The sequence below is a fragment of the Rattus norvegicus genome, chromosome 8 (genome assembly GCF_021556685.1).
Source record: "Rattus norvegicus strain SHRSP/BbbUtx chromosome 8, alternate assembly SHRSP_T2T, whole genome shotgun sequence".
NCBI classification, from domain to species: Eukaryota; Metazoa; Chordata; class Mammalia; order Rodentia; family Muridae; genus Rattus; species Rattus norvegicus.
The window spans coordinates 107,432,501-107,450,180 of record NC_141541.1 but is presented as its reverse complement, the minus strand read 5'-3'; the positions used below and the strand labels follow the sequence as shown (position 1 = coordinate 107,450,180).

The 17,680-nt window shown below is 43.0% G+C and overlaps 1 protein-coding gene across 7 annotated transcripts in view; it reads left to right on the top strand.

Annotated features, from left to right (window-relative positions):
* Window positions 1–17,680, top strand: part of Pik3cb (phosphatidylinositol-4,5-bisphosphate 3-kinase, catalytic subunit beta) — a 105,162-nt gene that overhangs the window by 42,591 nt on the left and 44,891 nt on the right. For all 7 annotated transcript variants that reach the window (XR_015627036.1, XR_015627038.1, XR_015627037.1 and 4 more), the window contains 4 exon segments: window positions 1,512–1,735; window positions 3,478–3,657; window positions 9,635–9,805; window positions 11,067–11,144. Coding sequence is in view for 4 of the 7 variants with exons in the window: in XM_087563983.1 (XP_087420109.1) it covers window positions 1,512–1,735; window positions 3,478–3,657; window positions 9,635–9,805; window positions 11,067–11,144 (653 nt within the window). In the remaining 3 variants the exon portion in view is untranslated.

The following is a 17,680-nucleotide window of genomic DNA, read 5'->3' as shown; positions in this document are numbered from 1 at the left end:
ACTCTTAGCAGCTGAACTATATCCCCAGCCTCATTCTAGGAAATTTCCTATTGAAGGAATTTAAATGGGAAGTAACATGATCAGATTTGTATTTTAGAAGGCTTGTTCAGACTAAGATTAGAGAGATTAGGCCGTCAAGGCCGTCCACTGAGTCAGGACACTGGAGTCTCACTCAGTCGCACAGCCTGAGGCTGATTCCCAGTACCCACATGGGAGACGGAGGGACTGGTTCCTACAGACTGTGTACACATGTGTCTGTACCTTTCCACCGAATCAATAAACGTAACTTTAAAGCCTTCAACTAAGGAATCCATGGGAAATGTGGTAATCGCCTGAAGGAGCGATGCTGAGTGATAGGATTGAGTTAATGGCTGCAGACACAGACAGGCAGACAATCTGAAGACATTTAGAAGGCATTTTAGAGCTGGGTCCTGTGGTGCATCCAGCCATCTTAGCAGGCAGGCCAAGGCCTGAAGACTTGAGAGCAGCCGAGACTGGTAGGCCCTGTCTCAAATATCCCCCACCCCCATGCCCCACAGAAGAGTGGACACAGTGAGCAGGCTGGTTTTTGCTGTTGGGTATTCATTTCTCTTCCTCCCCTGTTAACCTGTTATCCACGAGCAGAAGAGTGTTAACAGTGTACTCTAAGAAACTCCCACTGTAGGCGGCATGACTTCATCACCTACAGAATTCATGCTCACAATCCATGCAGAAGTTGCCTCCTCCTCCCAGTGCTTCATAACGTTTTGTGTTGAATATATTCATAGCTGTCCTGGGGCGTATGTGGCTGTTTACACATGCCTGCCTGGGGGGTCCAAATGTTTCTACTAAAATTATATAGGACAACCACAGCTAATTTACAGTAATGGTTTGAATTTTTGTTTTTTGTTTTTTTACAGGCATTAAGACTGTCCTGTCCAGGAAAATCTATGGCTCTTTTATCATGTGTTTTTTGTTTTTTGTTTTTTTCTTTTTTTCAGAGCTGGGGATCGAACCCAGGGCTTCAGAGCTGGGGATCGAACCCAGGGCCTTGCCCTTGCTAGGCAAGCGCTCTACCACTGAGCTAAATCCCCAACCCCTATCATGTGGTTTTAAATCATGGATTATGAATTTTACTTTTTTATTATTACATTTTTACTTTTGTGAGTGTAGCCATGACTGTCCTGAAACTTGCAGTGGCTCCTCTGCCTCCACTCCCGGATTCTCCCAGTGTTACATGTGTGCACCTTCATGCCCGGTTTTGGTGGTTGTAAGATTAATAACCCACCTACATGTTTTAAATTTCTACATGTTTTAAATTGGTATGTTTTAGAGAACCAACAGCATGTATGTTTTATACGCGAGACCCATTTTATCTGCGTTAGTTTGTCTTCTTTCATGGTAGTTTCCTGCCCAGTTTTATCTGCTCAGTAAAAGGCAAATATCTAAGTTAGTTTATATCTAAGATATTCTGTGTTTTTTAAATTATTTTTGGCTATGAAAAATATAACATATTTACAAAATTTCTTTAGGTCTTCATGAATTTGATGCCTTGAAGGATCCTGAAGTGAATGAATTTAGAAGAAAAATGCGCAAGTTCAGCGAGGACAAGATTCAGTCTCTGGTGGGGCTGTCTTGGATTGACTGGCTCAAGCACACGTACCCGCCCGAGCACGAGCCGTCCGTCCTGGAGAACCTGGAAGACAAACTTTATGGAGGGAAGCTGGTTGTGGCTGTGCATTTTGAAAATAGCCAGGTAGTGTTTGATATAATATCTTACTTGGGGACGAGCCTCTAATTTCACCTGACCGCTGCTCCATTCTTAGAAGCGCTTCTTGCTTAGAGAGCACTACTACAAAGAAAACTTGCAGAGTCCATAGACTTAGTCTGTAATTGTGATAGCCTTTGTACAAATGTTTTTCATGTGTTACAATAGTATAAAAACGAGTTGTCAAACCATACTTCCTAATTGCCTTTTAAAGTTGTAAGAGAAAGACAAATTTAAGAGGAGTTTTATTTTTACTTTGTTTTATGTGTATGAGTTTTGCCTGCATCTATGTGTACTGCTTGCATGCCTGGTGTCCACAGAGGCCACATGGCTTTAGATCCTCTGGAACTGCAGTTACAGACAGTTGTGAGCTGTCACTTGGGTGCTGGGAATTGAACCCAGGTTCGCTTGAGGAGCAGTCAGTGCTCTTTACTGCTGAAACTTCCTTCTGGCTTCTTAAAGAGATATTTTAGATGGGGGTGGAGAGGGAAGCCTAATTACACAATCCCCCCCCCCCCCCATTTTCTTCCTTTCCTTTCTTTCTAATTTTCTTTTCATTTTTTAGTCAGGTCTCATGAATGGCCTTGAACTTTTGATCCTCCAGTCTCCTGTCCACATTGCTGGCACTGCAGGTGTACATCCTAGCCTGGTTTACATAGCACCAGGGTTTGAATCCATGGCGTCACTCCTGCCAGGCAGACACTTGGACTGAGACCTCCATTGTTTTTGTTGTTGTTTTTTGTTTTAAACATTGTTTGCTTGTGTAGCTCAGAAGTAGGGTGTTTTCCCAGTACACACAAGGCCATAGGTTCAATCCCTAGCAGTTCTTTCTGTCTCCCCCATCCCCTCTCTCACAGTTGGTAAAGTTGGACAGAAGTCATTCATTGATAGGTTAATCAGTAATGAGGTGTGGATCTTCTTACCAGTTACCAACACATGCCTTTTTGTCTATGCTGGGCATCAAAGCCTAGGCCATGGCATCGTAGTGCACACCTGTAATTCCAGAGCCAGAAGCAGGCAAATCTCTGAGGTTGGGACCACCCTGGACTGCAGAGTGACTATGAGGACAGTCAGGGCTACACAGAGAAACCCTGTCCACAAAACTGAAAACAAACACCAATAACAAACCAGGCCATCATGCTAGGCCTGTGGGCCGCTGCTGAGCTCTGCCCTTAGCCCCAGGTTTTGTAATAATTAATTGGACACTATCCATTGACCTCTTACCTGAGAATAAAGTTCAGCTAATTTTTGCTGTGGGTGTTTTTGAAACAAAACAAATGATTATGACATTTTAATAATTTGCATAAAGACATGTCATATTGTCATATACATATCACATTTGTTTTATTTTCATAAAACTGGGAGTCTCCTCAAGTAATATTTTTTAAATGACCAGTAAATATTCCTGTTAACAAAGATTCCAAACCAAAGAATAAACTTAGTATAGAGATTCAAAGTATCTAAGCTGGCTCAGAAAACTCCTGATCCTTCTGGCTCCACTGCCTAAATTCTGGGGTCACAGGAGAATGCCACTGTGCCCAGCAACTTTAGCTAAATATTAATTTTACCTTGGGAGCTGTGACATTCAGAATGCAAAACATTACTTCTAAATTATCAGAAAACAAATTATAAATGTGTGCATGTTTAGCATAGAGAACATCTGGGCACAATTGTGTTTTCCAGGCAAATACAAAAAAATGCATCACGTTTTCTGCCTTCCCTCTTTTTAGGATGTATTTAGTTTTCAAGTGTCTCCCAATTTGAATCCTATAAAAATAAATGAATTGGCAATCCAGAAACGCCTCACTATTCGCGGGAAGGAAGAGGAAGCTAGCCCCTGTGACTATGTGTTACAGGTCAGTGGGAGAGTGGAGTATGTGTTTGGTGACCATCCACTGATTCAGTTCCAGGTATGTATATGACGGACTGTCACCGCAACAGAGTACAGGGCTGCCTCTACCTTCCAGGTCTCTAAGGAAGCGCCTGTAGCTGACTGAACATTTGGCACCTACAGAAAGCTTTACAGAACTATATAATAAACATCTCTTACTGGACCCTGCTCCTAGGTGATCACACAGAGTTTTGGCAAGTTTGTTTTTCTTCCCAGTACGTTTGCGTTGGACAGTGATTGCATGTGAATATGCATCTGTGTGTTCGCATTCTGCCGGTGGATTATTGCAGCGCTTAATCTTGTTTTCCTGGAGCATGGGAACGTATATGTGTTGTGTATAGCTGCTTACTAAGTTTTTTTTTTTTTTTTTTCTTTTTTTCGGAGCTGGGGACTGAACCCAGGGCCTTGCGCTTGCTAGGCAAGTGCTCTACCACTGAGCTAAATCCCCAACCCCAAGCTTACTAAGTTTTTACAAACATATTTAAGTGTTATATTTTGGAGGAAGTAAAAAAAAAAAACCTACTTGTTTAAATAGATATTTGCAAGCATCTCAAAGAAGAAGAAAAGGTTTTAAGGGCTGGCAAGATAACCTAGCAGTAAAGGTGACTGCTGCTCACTGCTGAGGAAAGGAGTTTGATCCCAGGAACTCCACAGAGAGCTGACTCCGCAGAGTTGTCCTCTGACCTCCACTCCCACACACATGCATTGCACACACACAGTAAGAGTGAATACCTTTTAAAAGGAAAAGATTCTTTTAGTTTTTTGTTTCTCTTGTTGCTGGATATTGAACCCAGGGCCTTCTATATTTTAAGCATGTGGTTTTCCACTGTCTAATTCCCATTCATTGTTTGTCATATTTCTTATTCCTTTATTTTTTCTTATTATATCCACACGTGGGTGAAGTATTGCAAGTCTTAGGTCCCAATAGACCTTTGAGTATATTCTGTCTGCAGTGGCCAGTGAGATGGGTCTATGGGTAAAAGGTGTTTGCTTTTAAGCCTGATAACTTGAGTTTGATCCCGGAGACCCAGATGGTGGGAGTAGAAATTGTCCTTTAATTGTCTTCCACATGTGTGCTGTGTCACACATGTATTCCCTACTCCATCCATAAAGAAGCAAATAAGCAAACAAGCCAGCTGAGTCGCTGTCTTGCTTTCTATTGCAGGGCATTAGACTGCCTTAAGTTTTTTATGGAGACAAGTGCGGTTCAATAAGAGATGTGCAGGGCGCTACCCCATCATCCTCGAGTTGCTTTGTACATTGTGGTAATTTTTGTGTGTGTGAGACAGGCTGTCATTATGTAGTCCTGGCTGCACTGTAACTTCCTCTGTAGACCAGGCTGGTCTCAAACTCCCAGAGATCCACCTGCCTCAGCCTTCTGAGTTCTGGGACCTAGGTGTGTGCCACTGCACCTGGCTAGAGATTTCTTTACGAGAAATCTTTACCAGGTTGTTCTAGAAGCAGAACTGAAAAGAGGCCAGGATACAGGTCAGTAGAACAGGTTAAAGCCTGCATTGGTTGGTTGGGTTCTCTTCATTTGTGATAGTGTTAGGGTTGTACTCTGTAGCCCGCAGGGGCGTGATCCTGCGTTAGCCTCCAGCTGCTGAGCCACACAAGCCAGCTCAGGGGTATGGCGGTGCCACACATTGAGTGCCGTCTGTATGCAAGGAAAGCGTGGACGCCGGCTGTGGCGGCTTCTTCATGTGCTCCCAGCAGTAGAGAGGCAGAGGCACTGGAGGGGTCTGGAGTCAGTGCCTTGTCCAAAGAGAAAGTGGTTGGGGATTCATTTAACAGGGAACGTTACACTGTCTGTTGCGGTTGTGGTGTGTCCGCTGGCTCAGGAGGCCTAGGTCAGCATAGCTTATGTGCACAACTCAGGGTAGTAGGCAGTTGAACTCTGACTGAGCAGGAAGAAGGAAGTAAAGGTGCAGGGTAAACAGCCTGGAGCACGTCTCTCCTCACGCTCTGTCATCTTGCTCAAGGCGTCCTCCATCAGACTAGCGCATAACAGGCTGGATCGTGCTTTGTATCTGTAGAAGTTTATTTTCAGGAATTCATGGAATTTATAATATATATTGTAATCTTTGGCAATAGGAATAGTCACTGTCTTTTTGTTTGCTTGTTTGTTTTTTAATGTATCCTTTGTTGAGCCTTCTGGTTTTGTGAAGATAAACCAGAACCTTAGGCTGGAAGACCAGAAGGTCTTGTCTGGGTAAACGGCTGGTAACACTTACCTAGAATCCTGTGCTGTACAAGGGCCACTTCTGGGTTCCTCGGGAATGAACCACTCAAACCACTCCTGACTGGTTGGCAGAAGTGTGACGTGGGCATCAGACTGTGGATTTATGTGTGGGTCTTAGAGATATGAGGTGTGTAAATTAACCCTTCTGATTTTCATGGCCATCAACTGTGAAATGGAACTGGGTCTCTTGAAGACTGTTATTAAGAATAGCCATATTGTATGTATCTCTCTCCATTCCTAGGTAATTAGGTACTCAGTTAACAGTGGCTATTGTATGTGGGTTTTGTTGTTGATGGTTTGTTTGCTTGATGCTAACAATTGGACTGGGTCTCTTGCATCTGCTAGGCAGATGATCTACCTCCAAACTCCCATCATTGGCCATGGTCTTCTTAGACAGGGCCTCTTGCTCAGCTGAACTAACCTACTGTTTTCTTATGCTGACCTCAAACTCGTGGCCCTCTGGCTTTAGTTTCCCAACATTAAACCACAAGGATGCATCACCACGCTATGCTGTGCTGTGATTTTATAACATTTTCATTTATTTGTGTTGTATGTATTTGTGTGCACCAGAGTGTGCTTATGGAGGTCAGGGAACTTTTGGGAGTTGATTCTCTCCTACCACCATGTAGGTCAGGGCTGAGCATGAATCATCAGGCTTAGTGACTCAGTGCCTTTCTCTGCTGAGCCTTTTCGCTGACTCCTCTGTTGCAGTAGTTTTTTTTTTTTAACTTGAGTATTTCTTATTTACATTTCGAGTGTTATTCCCTTTCCCGGTTTCCGGGCAAACATCCCCCTAATCCCTCCCCCTCCCTTTCTTTATGGGTGTTCCCCTCCCTATCCTCCCCCCATTGCCGCCCTCCCCCCAACAATCTAGTTCACTGGGGGTTCAGTCTTAGCAGGACCCAGGGCTTCCCCTTCCACTGGTGCTCTTACTAGTCTATTCATTGCTTCCTATGAGGTCAGAGTCCAGGGTCAGTCCATGTATAGTCTTTAGGTAGTGGCTTAGTCCCTGGAAGCTCTGGTTGCTTGGCATTGTTGTTCATAAGGGGTCTCGTGCCCCTTCGAGCTCTTCCAGTTCTTTCTCTGATTCCTTCAATGGGGGTCCTATTCTCAGTTCAGTGGTTTGCTGCTGGCATTCGCCTCTGTATTTGCTGTATTCTGGCTGTGTCTCTCAGGAGAGATCTACATCCGGTTCCTGTCGGCCTGCCCTTCTTTGCTTCATCCATCTTGTCTAATTGGGTGGCTGTATATGTATGGGCCACATGTGGGGCAGGCTCTGAATGGGTGTTCCTTCTGTGTCTGTTTTAATCTTTTCCTCTCTATTCCCTGCCAAGGGTATTCTTGTTCCCCTTTTAAAGGAGTGAAGCATTCACATTTTGATCATCCGTCTTGAGTTTCATTTGTTCTAGGCATCTAGGGTAATTCAAGCATTTGGGCTAATAGCCACTTATCAATGAGTGCATACCATGTGTATCTTTCTGTGACTGGGTTACCTCACTCAGGATGATATTTTCCAGTTCCAACCATTTGCCTATGAATTTCATAAAGTCATTGTTTTTGATAGCTGAGTATTATTCCATTGTGTAGATGTACCACATTTTCTGTACTCATTCCTCTGTTGAAGGGCATCTGGGTTCTTTCCATCTTCTGGCTATTATAAATAAGGCTGCTATGAACATAGTGGAGCACGTGTCTTTTTTATATGTTGGGGCATCTTTTGGGTATATGCCCAAGAGAGGTATAGCTGGATCCTCAGGCAGTTCAATGTCCAATTTTCTGAGGAACCGCCAGACTGATTTCCAGAATGGTTGTACCAGTCTGCAATCCCACCAACAATGGAGGAGTGTTCCTCTTTCTCCACATCCTCCCCAGCATCTGCTGTCCCCTGAGTTTTTGATCTTAGCCATTCTCACTGGTGTGAGGTGAAATCTCAGGGTTGTTTTGATTTGCATTTCCCTTATGACTAAAGATGTTGAACATTTCTTTAGGTGTTTCTCAGCCATTCGGCATTCCTCAGCTGTGAATTCTTTGTTTAGCTCTGAACCCCATTTTTTAATAGGGTTATTTGTCTCCCTGTGGTCTAACTTCTTGAGTTCTTTGTATATTTTGGATATAAGGCCTCTATCTGTTGTAGGATTGGTAAAGATCTTCTCCCAATCTGTTGGTTGCCGTTTTGTCCTAACCACAGTGTCCTTTGTCTTACAGAAGCTTTGCAGTTTTATGAGATCCCATTTGTCGATTCTTGATCTTAGAGCATAAGCCATTGGTGTTTTGTTCAGGAAATTTTTTCCAGGGCCCATGTGTTCCAGATGCTTCCCTAGTTTTTCTTCTATTAGTTTGAGTGTATCTGGTTTGATGTGGAGGTCCTTGATCCACTTGGACTTAAGCTTTGTACAGGGTGATAATCATGGATCGATCTGCATTCTTCTACATGTTGACCTCCAGTTGAACCAGCACCATTTGCTGAAAATCCTATCTTTTTTCCATTTGATGGTTTTGGCTCCTTAGTTAAAAATCAAGTGCCCATAGGTGTGTGGGTTCATTTCTGGGTCTTCAGTTCTGTTCCATTGGTTTATCTGTCTGTCTCTGTACCAATACCATGCAGTTTTTAATCACTATTGCTCTGTAATACTGCTTGAGTTCAGGGATAGTGATTCCCCCTGAAGTCCTTTTATTGTTGAGGATAGTTTTAGCTATCCTGGGTTTTTTGTTATTCCAGATGAATTTGCAAATTGTTCTGTCTAACTCTTTGAAGAATTGGATTGGTATTTTGATGGGGATTGCATTGAATCTGTAGATCGCTTTTGGTAAAATGGCCATTTTTACTATATTAATCCTGCCAATCCATGAGCATGGGAGATCTTTCCATCTTCTGAGGTCTTCTTCAATTTCTTTCTTCAGAGTCTTGAAGTTCTTATCATACAGATCTTTTACTTGCTTGGTTAAAGTCACACCGAGGTACTTTATATTATTTGGGTCTATTATGAAGGGTGTCGTTTCCCTAATTTCTTTCTCGGCTTGTTTCTCTTTTGTATAGAGGAAGGCAACTGATTTATTTGAGTTAATTTTATACCCAGCCATTTTGCTGAAGTTGTTTATCAGCTTTAGTAGTTCTCTAGTGGAACTTTTGGGATCACTTAAATATACTATCATGTCATCTGCAAATAGTGATATTTTGACTTCTTCTTTTCCGATCTGTATTCCTTTGACCTCCTTTTGTTGTCTGATTGCTCTGGCTAGAACTTCAAGAACTATATTGAATAAGTAGGGAGAGAGTGGGCAGCCTTGTCTAGTCCCTGATTTTAGTGGGATTACTTCAAGTTTCTCTCCATTTAGTTTAATGTTACTGTTGCAGTAGTTTTAAAATCATTTTTATATTATGTGTATGGAGTTTTGCACATGTGTATGTATGTGCACCATGAATATGCAGTACCAGAAGTGGTTGCAAGATTCCCCAGGGCAGCCAGCGACTGCTGCATCTCCAGGTTTCCTGTGTTGGGATTTTTTTTTGGGCGGGGGGGTTCTTTTTTTCGGAGCTGGGAACCGAATCCAGGGCCTTGCGCTTCCTAGGCTCTACCACTGAGCCAAATCCCCAACCCCCTGTATTGGGATTTTAAATGATTATATTTTTGATACCAAGATGAGTATCATATACCTATACTGCACATTTAGTAAAGTGTTGTTCAGATTAATTTTCTTTGCTCATTTAAATGATGCCTGAAAATCTCTGCCCTCCCCTCTCTTGCTGCTGTAGTATATCCGGAATTGTGTGATGAACAGGACCCTGCCCCATTTCATCCTTGTGGAATGTTGTAAGATCAAGAAAATGTATGAACAAGAAATGATTGCCATAGAGGCTGCCATCAACCGAAACTCCTCCAGCCTTCCTCTCCCTTTACCACCAAAGAAAACACGAGTTATTTCTGTAAGTTTCCTGTGTCAGCCTTTTGTAACCCCAAAGCCATGTGATTTCAGTCTGTGTCCTGAGTCTCAGACCCATTTTCTTTGCTCACTTCTCCTTCTGTGAAAATCAACATCTTTGCCAAAAGTTCATCACCATTTACTTGAAAAATAGCTTTCTTCTGCATGGTACTTTTAGTGCGCCCTCACCAAATACTCTCAGATTAGACATTATACTTGAACTCCCTGAGCCATAGGACAGGAGATATCTGAGTAGGCAGTATATATATTTCTTTTGTTTCTATTTCTCAGTCCTGTTTGTAGCTCTGGTTCCTGACTTGAGGCTTAGAAATGCTCAGCTTTCTAAGTGCAGCCTGTTTCATTTCTGTCAGCTTACTCTGCTAGGACAGTTGCGGGTGACTGGGGGTTAAGACCAGTGTTCCTATGGGCCCAGGCTGGCATGGGACTTGTTTAGACCCAGGGCAGTCGTCCTATCTCAGCGTCCTATGCTCTGGAATCACACATAGGTGTTGACACATCCTCTTTCCGCCCTCCGCCCACCTCTCCCTCACTTCACTTCTTAGCATTAACAGACACAATAACCAAGTGCTTAGTTTAGTATTTATGACTTTTGGCCGGGGATGTAGCTCATGGTAGGGTTTCTAGTGTGTAGCCCTAGCTATCTCAGAACACACTTTCTGGAACTTAAGGAGCCGCCTGCCTCTGCCTGTAGAGTTCTGGGATGAAAGGTGTACCCCATCTTTCCTGGAAATATGTATGATTCTTAATTGTTAGATCAGAGCTCTGTTTTCACTACTTGTGCTCTACGAGAGCTGAAAGTCTCCCATGGCTAGTTAGGGTTACCATTGTGATGCCATTGCCACCACAACCAAAACAACTTGAGGGGTTTGGAAGGGTTTATTTGGCTAACATTTCCTGAGTCATAGTTCATCGGGGAAGCCAGGGCAGGAACTCCAACCATGCAGGAGCCTGATGGCAGGAGCTGATGCAGTCTGTGAAGCAAGGCGTGCTCCTTCAGCTTGCTCAACCTGCTTTCCTGTAGAACCCAGGACCACAGCCCAGGGCAGCACTCCCCACAATGGGCTGGACCTTTCTACATCAGTGTAGAAGGCACCTCAGTCTTGCCTACAGCCTGATCCTGGGAAAACATTCTCTCTTCAGATGACGGTAGCTTTGGTCGGGTTGACATATGCCTAGCCACCCAGCTATCGTGTCATATTCATGTCTTTCACTAAAAAGCCTCTGTTTATTTTGTTCTTTTACAGCATGTCTGGGACAACAACAACCCTTTCCAAATTGTCTTGGTAAAAGGAAATAAGCTTAACACAGAAGAAACCGTGAAAGTGAGTACTTGTTAACAGTTGAATGGGCGTGAGCACGTATTTGTATAATTCGTGAACTCTGTGGTATCATTCATAGTCTGGCAGCTTGTTGTAAAACTGCTGAGTGTAAGAATCTCATATAATCCAGACTGGCCTCAAACTGTGTAGCTGAAGCTGGCATTGAACTCCTTGATTTCTGCCTCTGCCAGCCAAGTGCTTGCTGGATTACTGTGCATGAACTTCTGTGCCTGACAGCTTTTTAATTTTGAAGAATTTATTTGGTTAGAGATTTATTAGAAAGCCTGGACATTTTCTTAGTGCATATCACTGAGGAAATTCTGCCTTTGGATTAGGAACTTGGGCAGAAAGAAGGTTACGTGTGCTGACCACAGCCCTGCTAACTTACTGGATATAGCAAATGTTTGCTGTGTGTATATGGTAGAGGTAAAGCTTCTGTGTGTCCAGCTTAAAGATGCTACTGGAGCAGCTCATAGTAAAACAAGGGTTTTTGTCATCTTCTCAGCTCAGTTTTCTTTTTAAACTATTTGTGATTGATTTGCACCTTGCCTATTTTTTGCTTTGATGGTATCTTTTTCTTTTCGTTCTAATTTAAAATTTTATTATTATGTTTTCTTTATTTCTCTTCCTTTCTGTCTCTTTAAAAAAAAAAGACAGTTTCTCTATATAATCCTGGCTGTACTGTTAGAATACTAGAATTTCTCTCTCTCTCTCTCTCTCTCTCTCTCTCTCTCTCTCTCTCTCTCTCTCTCGACAGGCTCTCTCATGTAGCTCAGGCTGGCCTAAAACTTATTCTTGCAAAAAAGATAACCATGGCCTCCTAATCTTCTGCTTCCTACCTGCCAAGCACTGGGATTATAGGCATATACCACCATACCCTGTTTTTATTGTTTCTCCAATTTAAAAAGTATGTCACAGGATGAGAGGGATGGCTCAGTGTTAATGAACACCTACAGCTCTTGCAGAGGACCCAGATTCAGCAGTACCCAGCAGCCACATAGCAGCTAACAGCCATCTGTAACTCCAGGTCTAGATTACCCAGTACACTCTCTGACCTCTGTGGGCTCCTATAGTCATGGTGTGCTTGAATTCACATAGGCACATACATGAACATGTGTGAGTTCATACATGTGTGCATGCATACACACATAACCACGCACATATGCACACAAACAGTAAAACTTCTGTAAAAAGTGTCTCTTGACTCTTACAGCACAGTAGTATAAGGATGGAGAGAGGTGTTCAACTTCCTGTGTCATCTTCCTGCCATCAGAAGGGAGTCTGACCCAACCTCATCACTGTCCTGTGTGTTTGCAACGGATGCAAACAACACACAGGATGGGCAAAGGAAAGTTTGGGCTGCATTTATTTTTTCTGTTGAGGGTTGCTAATGATCAGATAGTAATTTGTTTTATTCTCCTTTGAGTACATCGTAGACATTCCTGTGGATTAGCAAATAGTCAATAGAGATCCTTAAGGATTTCATTCTTAAAAGCAGGAAGCAAACATGGTGGAACGTGGTGTCATGAGCCTATAATCTCAGCACCCACAGGAGGAGCAAGCATCTAAGCCAGTCTGGAAAGCTCTGTGGGCAGTTTATGTAGTCAGACCCTTTGGGGCATAATGCTTATTTTATATTGTATATATGTGTGTGCTTTCACTCGGGAATTTCCTTACCGATACATAATGTACCTATGTACATACAGATGGGGCTGCATTCTTGTTCCTCACCTCTGGAGGCAACCGTGTGACTTCCAAAACTTTTATCAGTTCTTTGTTTTGGTATTGGTTGTTTTTAAACTCTGTTGGGTATTGGTCCTAGGGCCTTGCACACAATAAGCAAGCCCTACATCACTGAGCAGTTCTTTATTTCTTTAAAAATGTATTGCATTGGGGTTGGGGATTTAGCTCAGTGGTAGAGCACTTGCCTAGCAAGCGCAAGGCCTTGGGTTCGGTCCCCAGCTCCAAAAAAAAGAACCAAAAAAAAAATGTATTGCATTTCATTTACTGATTGTGTGTGTGCCAATCCATGTATGCATGCGCCATGGAGGATGCATGCATGAAGTCAGAGGATGACTTGGTCGGACATTGGTTTTCTCCTTCCACCGTGGATCCCGAAGGCCATTGTGCTTAGCTGCAGACACCACTGCCTGCTGAGCCATCTTGCTGGCCTGGTTTTTTGCTGCTTTTGTGGTTCTTTTTTATTAGTATTTAGTAACAATACCTCTTTTACTTTCATTCAGTTTCTTCCTCCAGAAGAGTAATCAAGCATTCAGTGTGTGTTTTGGTTTTCTCTAGCACATAATACTTCATTTCTTTGTTAGTGGCAGAATGAATCCTTAGTACTTCAGGCCCGCAGCTTTGTCATTTTCCATCAGCTATAGATATTTTCATTGTGTAGAGAAGAAATGTGCTTGACGCCATGCTACTTAATGTGTTTCCCACCTACTCACCTTGTCTGACTGATTCTTTAGTCCTTCCACCTCATGACATCATAGAATGAGTTAAGAGAAACAGGGACAATATTTCCTGCACATGCAGATGCTAGAAACAGTGCTCTTAAGTAAAACAAACAAACAAACAAACAAACAAGCAAGCAACTACTTTGCATCTTTCCCAGCCTTTTCTCTCCTGACTCCCTTGGCTGAGATGTGCATTACAAACAAAAGAGATGGGTGTAGGTGCCTGAGGGTTTCCTGTAACAGCAGCTAAGAGAGGATCACTGTGCTTTCCTACACATGACTGTTGACATGTGTCACAGATACATGAGAACACACAAATGTATTTGAAGACTTACTAGGAAGATCTGGCTTGATTGGTTTTGGAATTATGCAATGCCACCTCGGGATCTGCAAAGTGGAGACACAAGGGAACCAGTGGTTTATTTTTGTCTGAGTCAGAAAGGCTGTGAATGCCTCAATGTTCATGACACAGATCATTTCTGAAGTCAGCTGAAGACCCCAGAAAGTTAGCATTTCAGTCATAGTCATGAGAAAAGCATGTCTTTTTACAAGTTGCAAGACTTAAGAGTCTGTAGGTTTTCGTTTTTGCTCATGAAAACTACTGGACAACATTTTTTATTTTCTGGAGGGGGGGCCAGGCAGGAGTCTTACACTGCAGCCCAGGAACTTGCAGAAACCGTCCTGCCTCAGCCTCGCCATTAACTAGAAGCATGTATTCCTGGCTGACTTCTTCCTTACCTGCAGTGCCTCTCATTTGTATCAGGATAATGTTGGCCCAGATGAGGTGAGAAGGGTTGGATGGAGTTCAATAGAATCACTTGTCTGGCATGTGCAGCGACCGACCGCGATAGACGGACAAATGGATGGGTGAATAGGATTGCTTTATTGACAAGCAGACAATGGCCAGATGCATAAAGTGGAGAAGTCTTCCACTTGTCTGCCTTCTTTTCTTTAACTTTGTTTTTTTGTTTGCTTGGTTTTTATTGTTTGTTTTTGTTTTTGTTTTAAGATAGGGTTTCCTCTGTGTAGCTCTGGGTGTCCTAGAACTCCATCTGTAAACCTAGTTAACTTCGAACTCAGAGATTCTCCTGCCTTTGCCTCTTGAGTGTTGGGATTAAAGGCATATGCCACCGTAGCCTGGTCTTTAAATGTTTGAAAACATTGTGTGTGTGTATGATGTCATATGTTTCCCAGTTCTCCAAGAGTCCAGAAAAGGGTGCTGAGCCCTTTGGAGCTGGAGTTACAGGCAGTTGTGAGCCACCCTGCCTGGATGCTGGCAGTGTGATTCAAGTCCTTTGGAACTGCAGCCAGTGCTCTTACCCACTGAGCTATCTCTCCAGCTCCTCCCCTCCTGCGGTGTCTATTTTCTCAATAAAGTAATGTGTGGTAATTTTTCTTGCTTAAGTGTTTGAGAGAATTTGCATCAAACTATCCTATCCTTGATTTTTCTTTGTGGAAACGGATTTGATTAAGAAATTTGGAGCAGCCAGGTGGTGGCAGCATGTGCTTCGATCCCAGCACTGGAGAGGCAGAGGCAGGCAGATCTCTATGTTGAGATCCAGTCTGGTCTACAGATCGAGTTTCTCAGATAACCAGGGCTACACAAACAAACAACTAAATGAAAAGAGAGAGAGAGAGAGAAAGGGGGAGGGAAGAAGTATAAAGTCTGGGTTTGGTGTTGCATTTCCTTAATCTCAGCACTTGGTAGTAGGTGGATCTGTATGAGTTGGAGGTCAGCCTGGTCTACAGAACAAGTCCTAAGCCAACCAGAGAAAGAAAGAAAATTGGATTGAGCTTGAGAGCTCCATTCCCAGCACCAACTTTGAGCAGCTGTATTCACAATTGCTTATAACTCTAGCTCCTAGGGGGTCTGATACAAAATTAATAAAATTTAATCTTTAATACTTAAAAACAAATAAAAGAGCCTAATTTGGGGTGGGCTAGCTGTCTCAGCAGATGACTGTTCTTGCCATCTGACCTGAGCTTGATTCCCAGAGCCCATGTGCCCATGTATATGTGGGAAGGAGAGAACTGACTCCTGCCTGCTGCCCTCTGACCTGCACACATGCATGCACATGTACAAAATAAATGCATAAATAAACAAATGTAATAGTAACACTTAATTGTATGTTCACATGCATACATATACACACACATACCACAAACACACACACAGAGAGAGAGAGAGAGAGAGAGAGAGAGAGAGAGAGAGAGAGAGAATATTTGTGTGTCATAAGTTAATTTAGAAATTTTAAATTTTCTAAGTTTCCTCAGAGGTTATGCAGGAGTAAAATTTTCTATTTTTTTGTGCCCATTTTGATAAATTTTATCTTTAAGCAAAGTACCTACTGATCTACAGGGTGTTTCCCCCAAACTTCTTTGGTTTTGTTTGTTTGGCTTTGAGACAGGGTTTCACTCACTGTAGCTTTGGCTGTTCTGGAACTCACTTTGTAGACGAGAGTGGTCTCAACTCACAGGGTTCTACCTGCTTCCATCTCCCAAACGCCGGCCTGGGCCACTGTAGCTGCCACTGATTTTGTGTAGACATAGTTTTGTTTGTTTTTATGATAGTGCTCCAGGCTCATCTCAGACTTACTCACAGCTAAGAACGACCTCAGACTCTTGATCCTCCTATCTCCCAACTGCTGGGGTTATAGGCATGTGCTGCCTGCCACACACGTGTGTCTTATGTACACACACCGCCAAACATGTACGTCTTATGTGGGCATGTGCTGACATGCAAATACATATCTTACTGCTCAGTTCACGGTACAGAAGATCACATCAGGCAGTCAGGGCATAGAGAGAAGTCAGGAGCTGCCCTCGTTGGAAAGACAACAAATTCACCTTAGCTTCAGTCTCCTTTTTATTTGTCTTCTCTCTTAAATTAACTTCCTTTTTATCTATTGTATGTGTTCGAGTGTAGTCACATGGTGTTTGTGTGGAGATCAAGACAACTTTGGGGAGTTGGTAGGTGCTCTCCTTCCTCTGTGGTAAGCCTTTCACCCCACACCTGGCCAGCTCTGTTAGTTTCTTCTCATTTACTCTAATATCTAAATAGGCAGTGGCAGCAGCAGCAGCCTCTTGGAGAGCTTTCAGGATTGGCAGAATCCTAAATTTCAAGGGCTAATTTTCTTTCCATTAGAGGTGTTGTAATCCCAAGAGTATGGGACATCATCATGAGCTTTATCTTCCTGGTTCTTTTGAATAGAAAATGCTAGCAGAGCTTGTAAGAAATACACATGTATAAAACCCCAACTTTCATGTTGGATGAAGAAGATACTGGAGTTACAATGACTTACTTTAAGATTACAGAATCAGAGGAGTTTTGAAAGTACGGTTACGTTTCCTAAGCAGTTCCGCTTACCCCTTGGCTGTGCGTATGAGGCGTGTGCTGCAGTCTTAGACTGGCTGGTATGCATACATGTACAAGTAGCCCTGCACAAAGTCCTGAAGGTGTTGGAGCTGTAATGGACTTGAAGGCTCATTGGAATGCCTCAGGTAAAAGCAGGGCTCTGCACTGGATGTGCACACAACCCGGCATTTCGTTACTAACAGAATGCCTGAGGTAGAGTTCAGAAGCACTTGGTGTAGAGAAAACTAAGAAAATTCCAAGTCGTGTGGACAGTGACAGTCATCAGATGGCGTGCAGAGGTGATGCGGGTGTCACAGAGACAGAATATGTAAAGGAAGGAAGTCTCAGCTGAGAAACTGAAGCTAAAACTACGATGACAAGCTTGTGATCCCATTACTTGGGAGATGAGGCATGGTGATGTCCAGGCCAGCCTGGGCTATAGCCTAACATCTTCCTAAAACAACAACAATAACAACAACACCTGAATCACGAAGCTAAGAGGCATGGTGGCTCTTGTCTATAATCCTAGCGCTTAGGAGGTAGAGGCAGGAAAATCAAGAGTTGAAGCTCTTCTTCTAATACATGGTAAGCTGAGCTCTAGACTACCCTGGATATTGGAAACTCTGTCCCAGAACACCAAAACAAGCTAAAAATCCCAGCGAGTACAGTATGTTACATTTTATAAATTAACTAAATTAATTTGGTTGCAGAACGTCATCAAG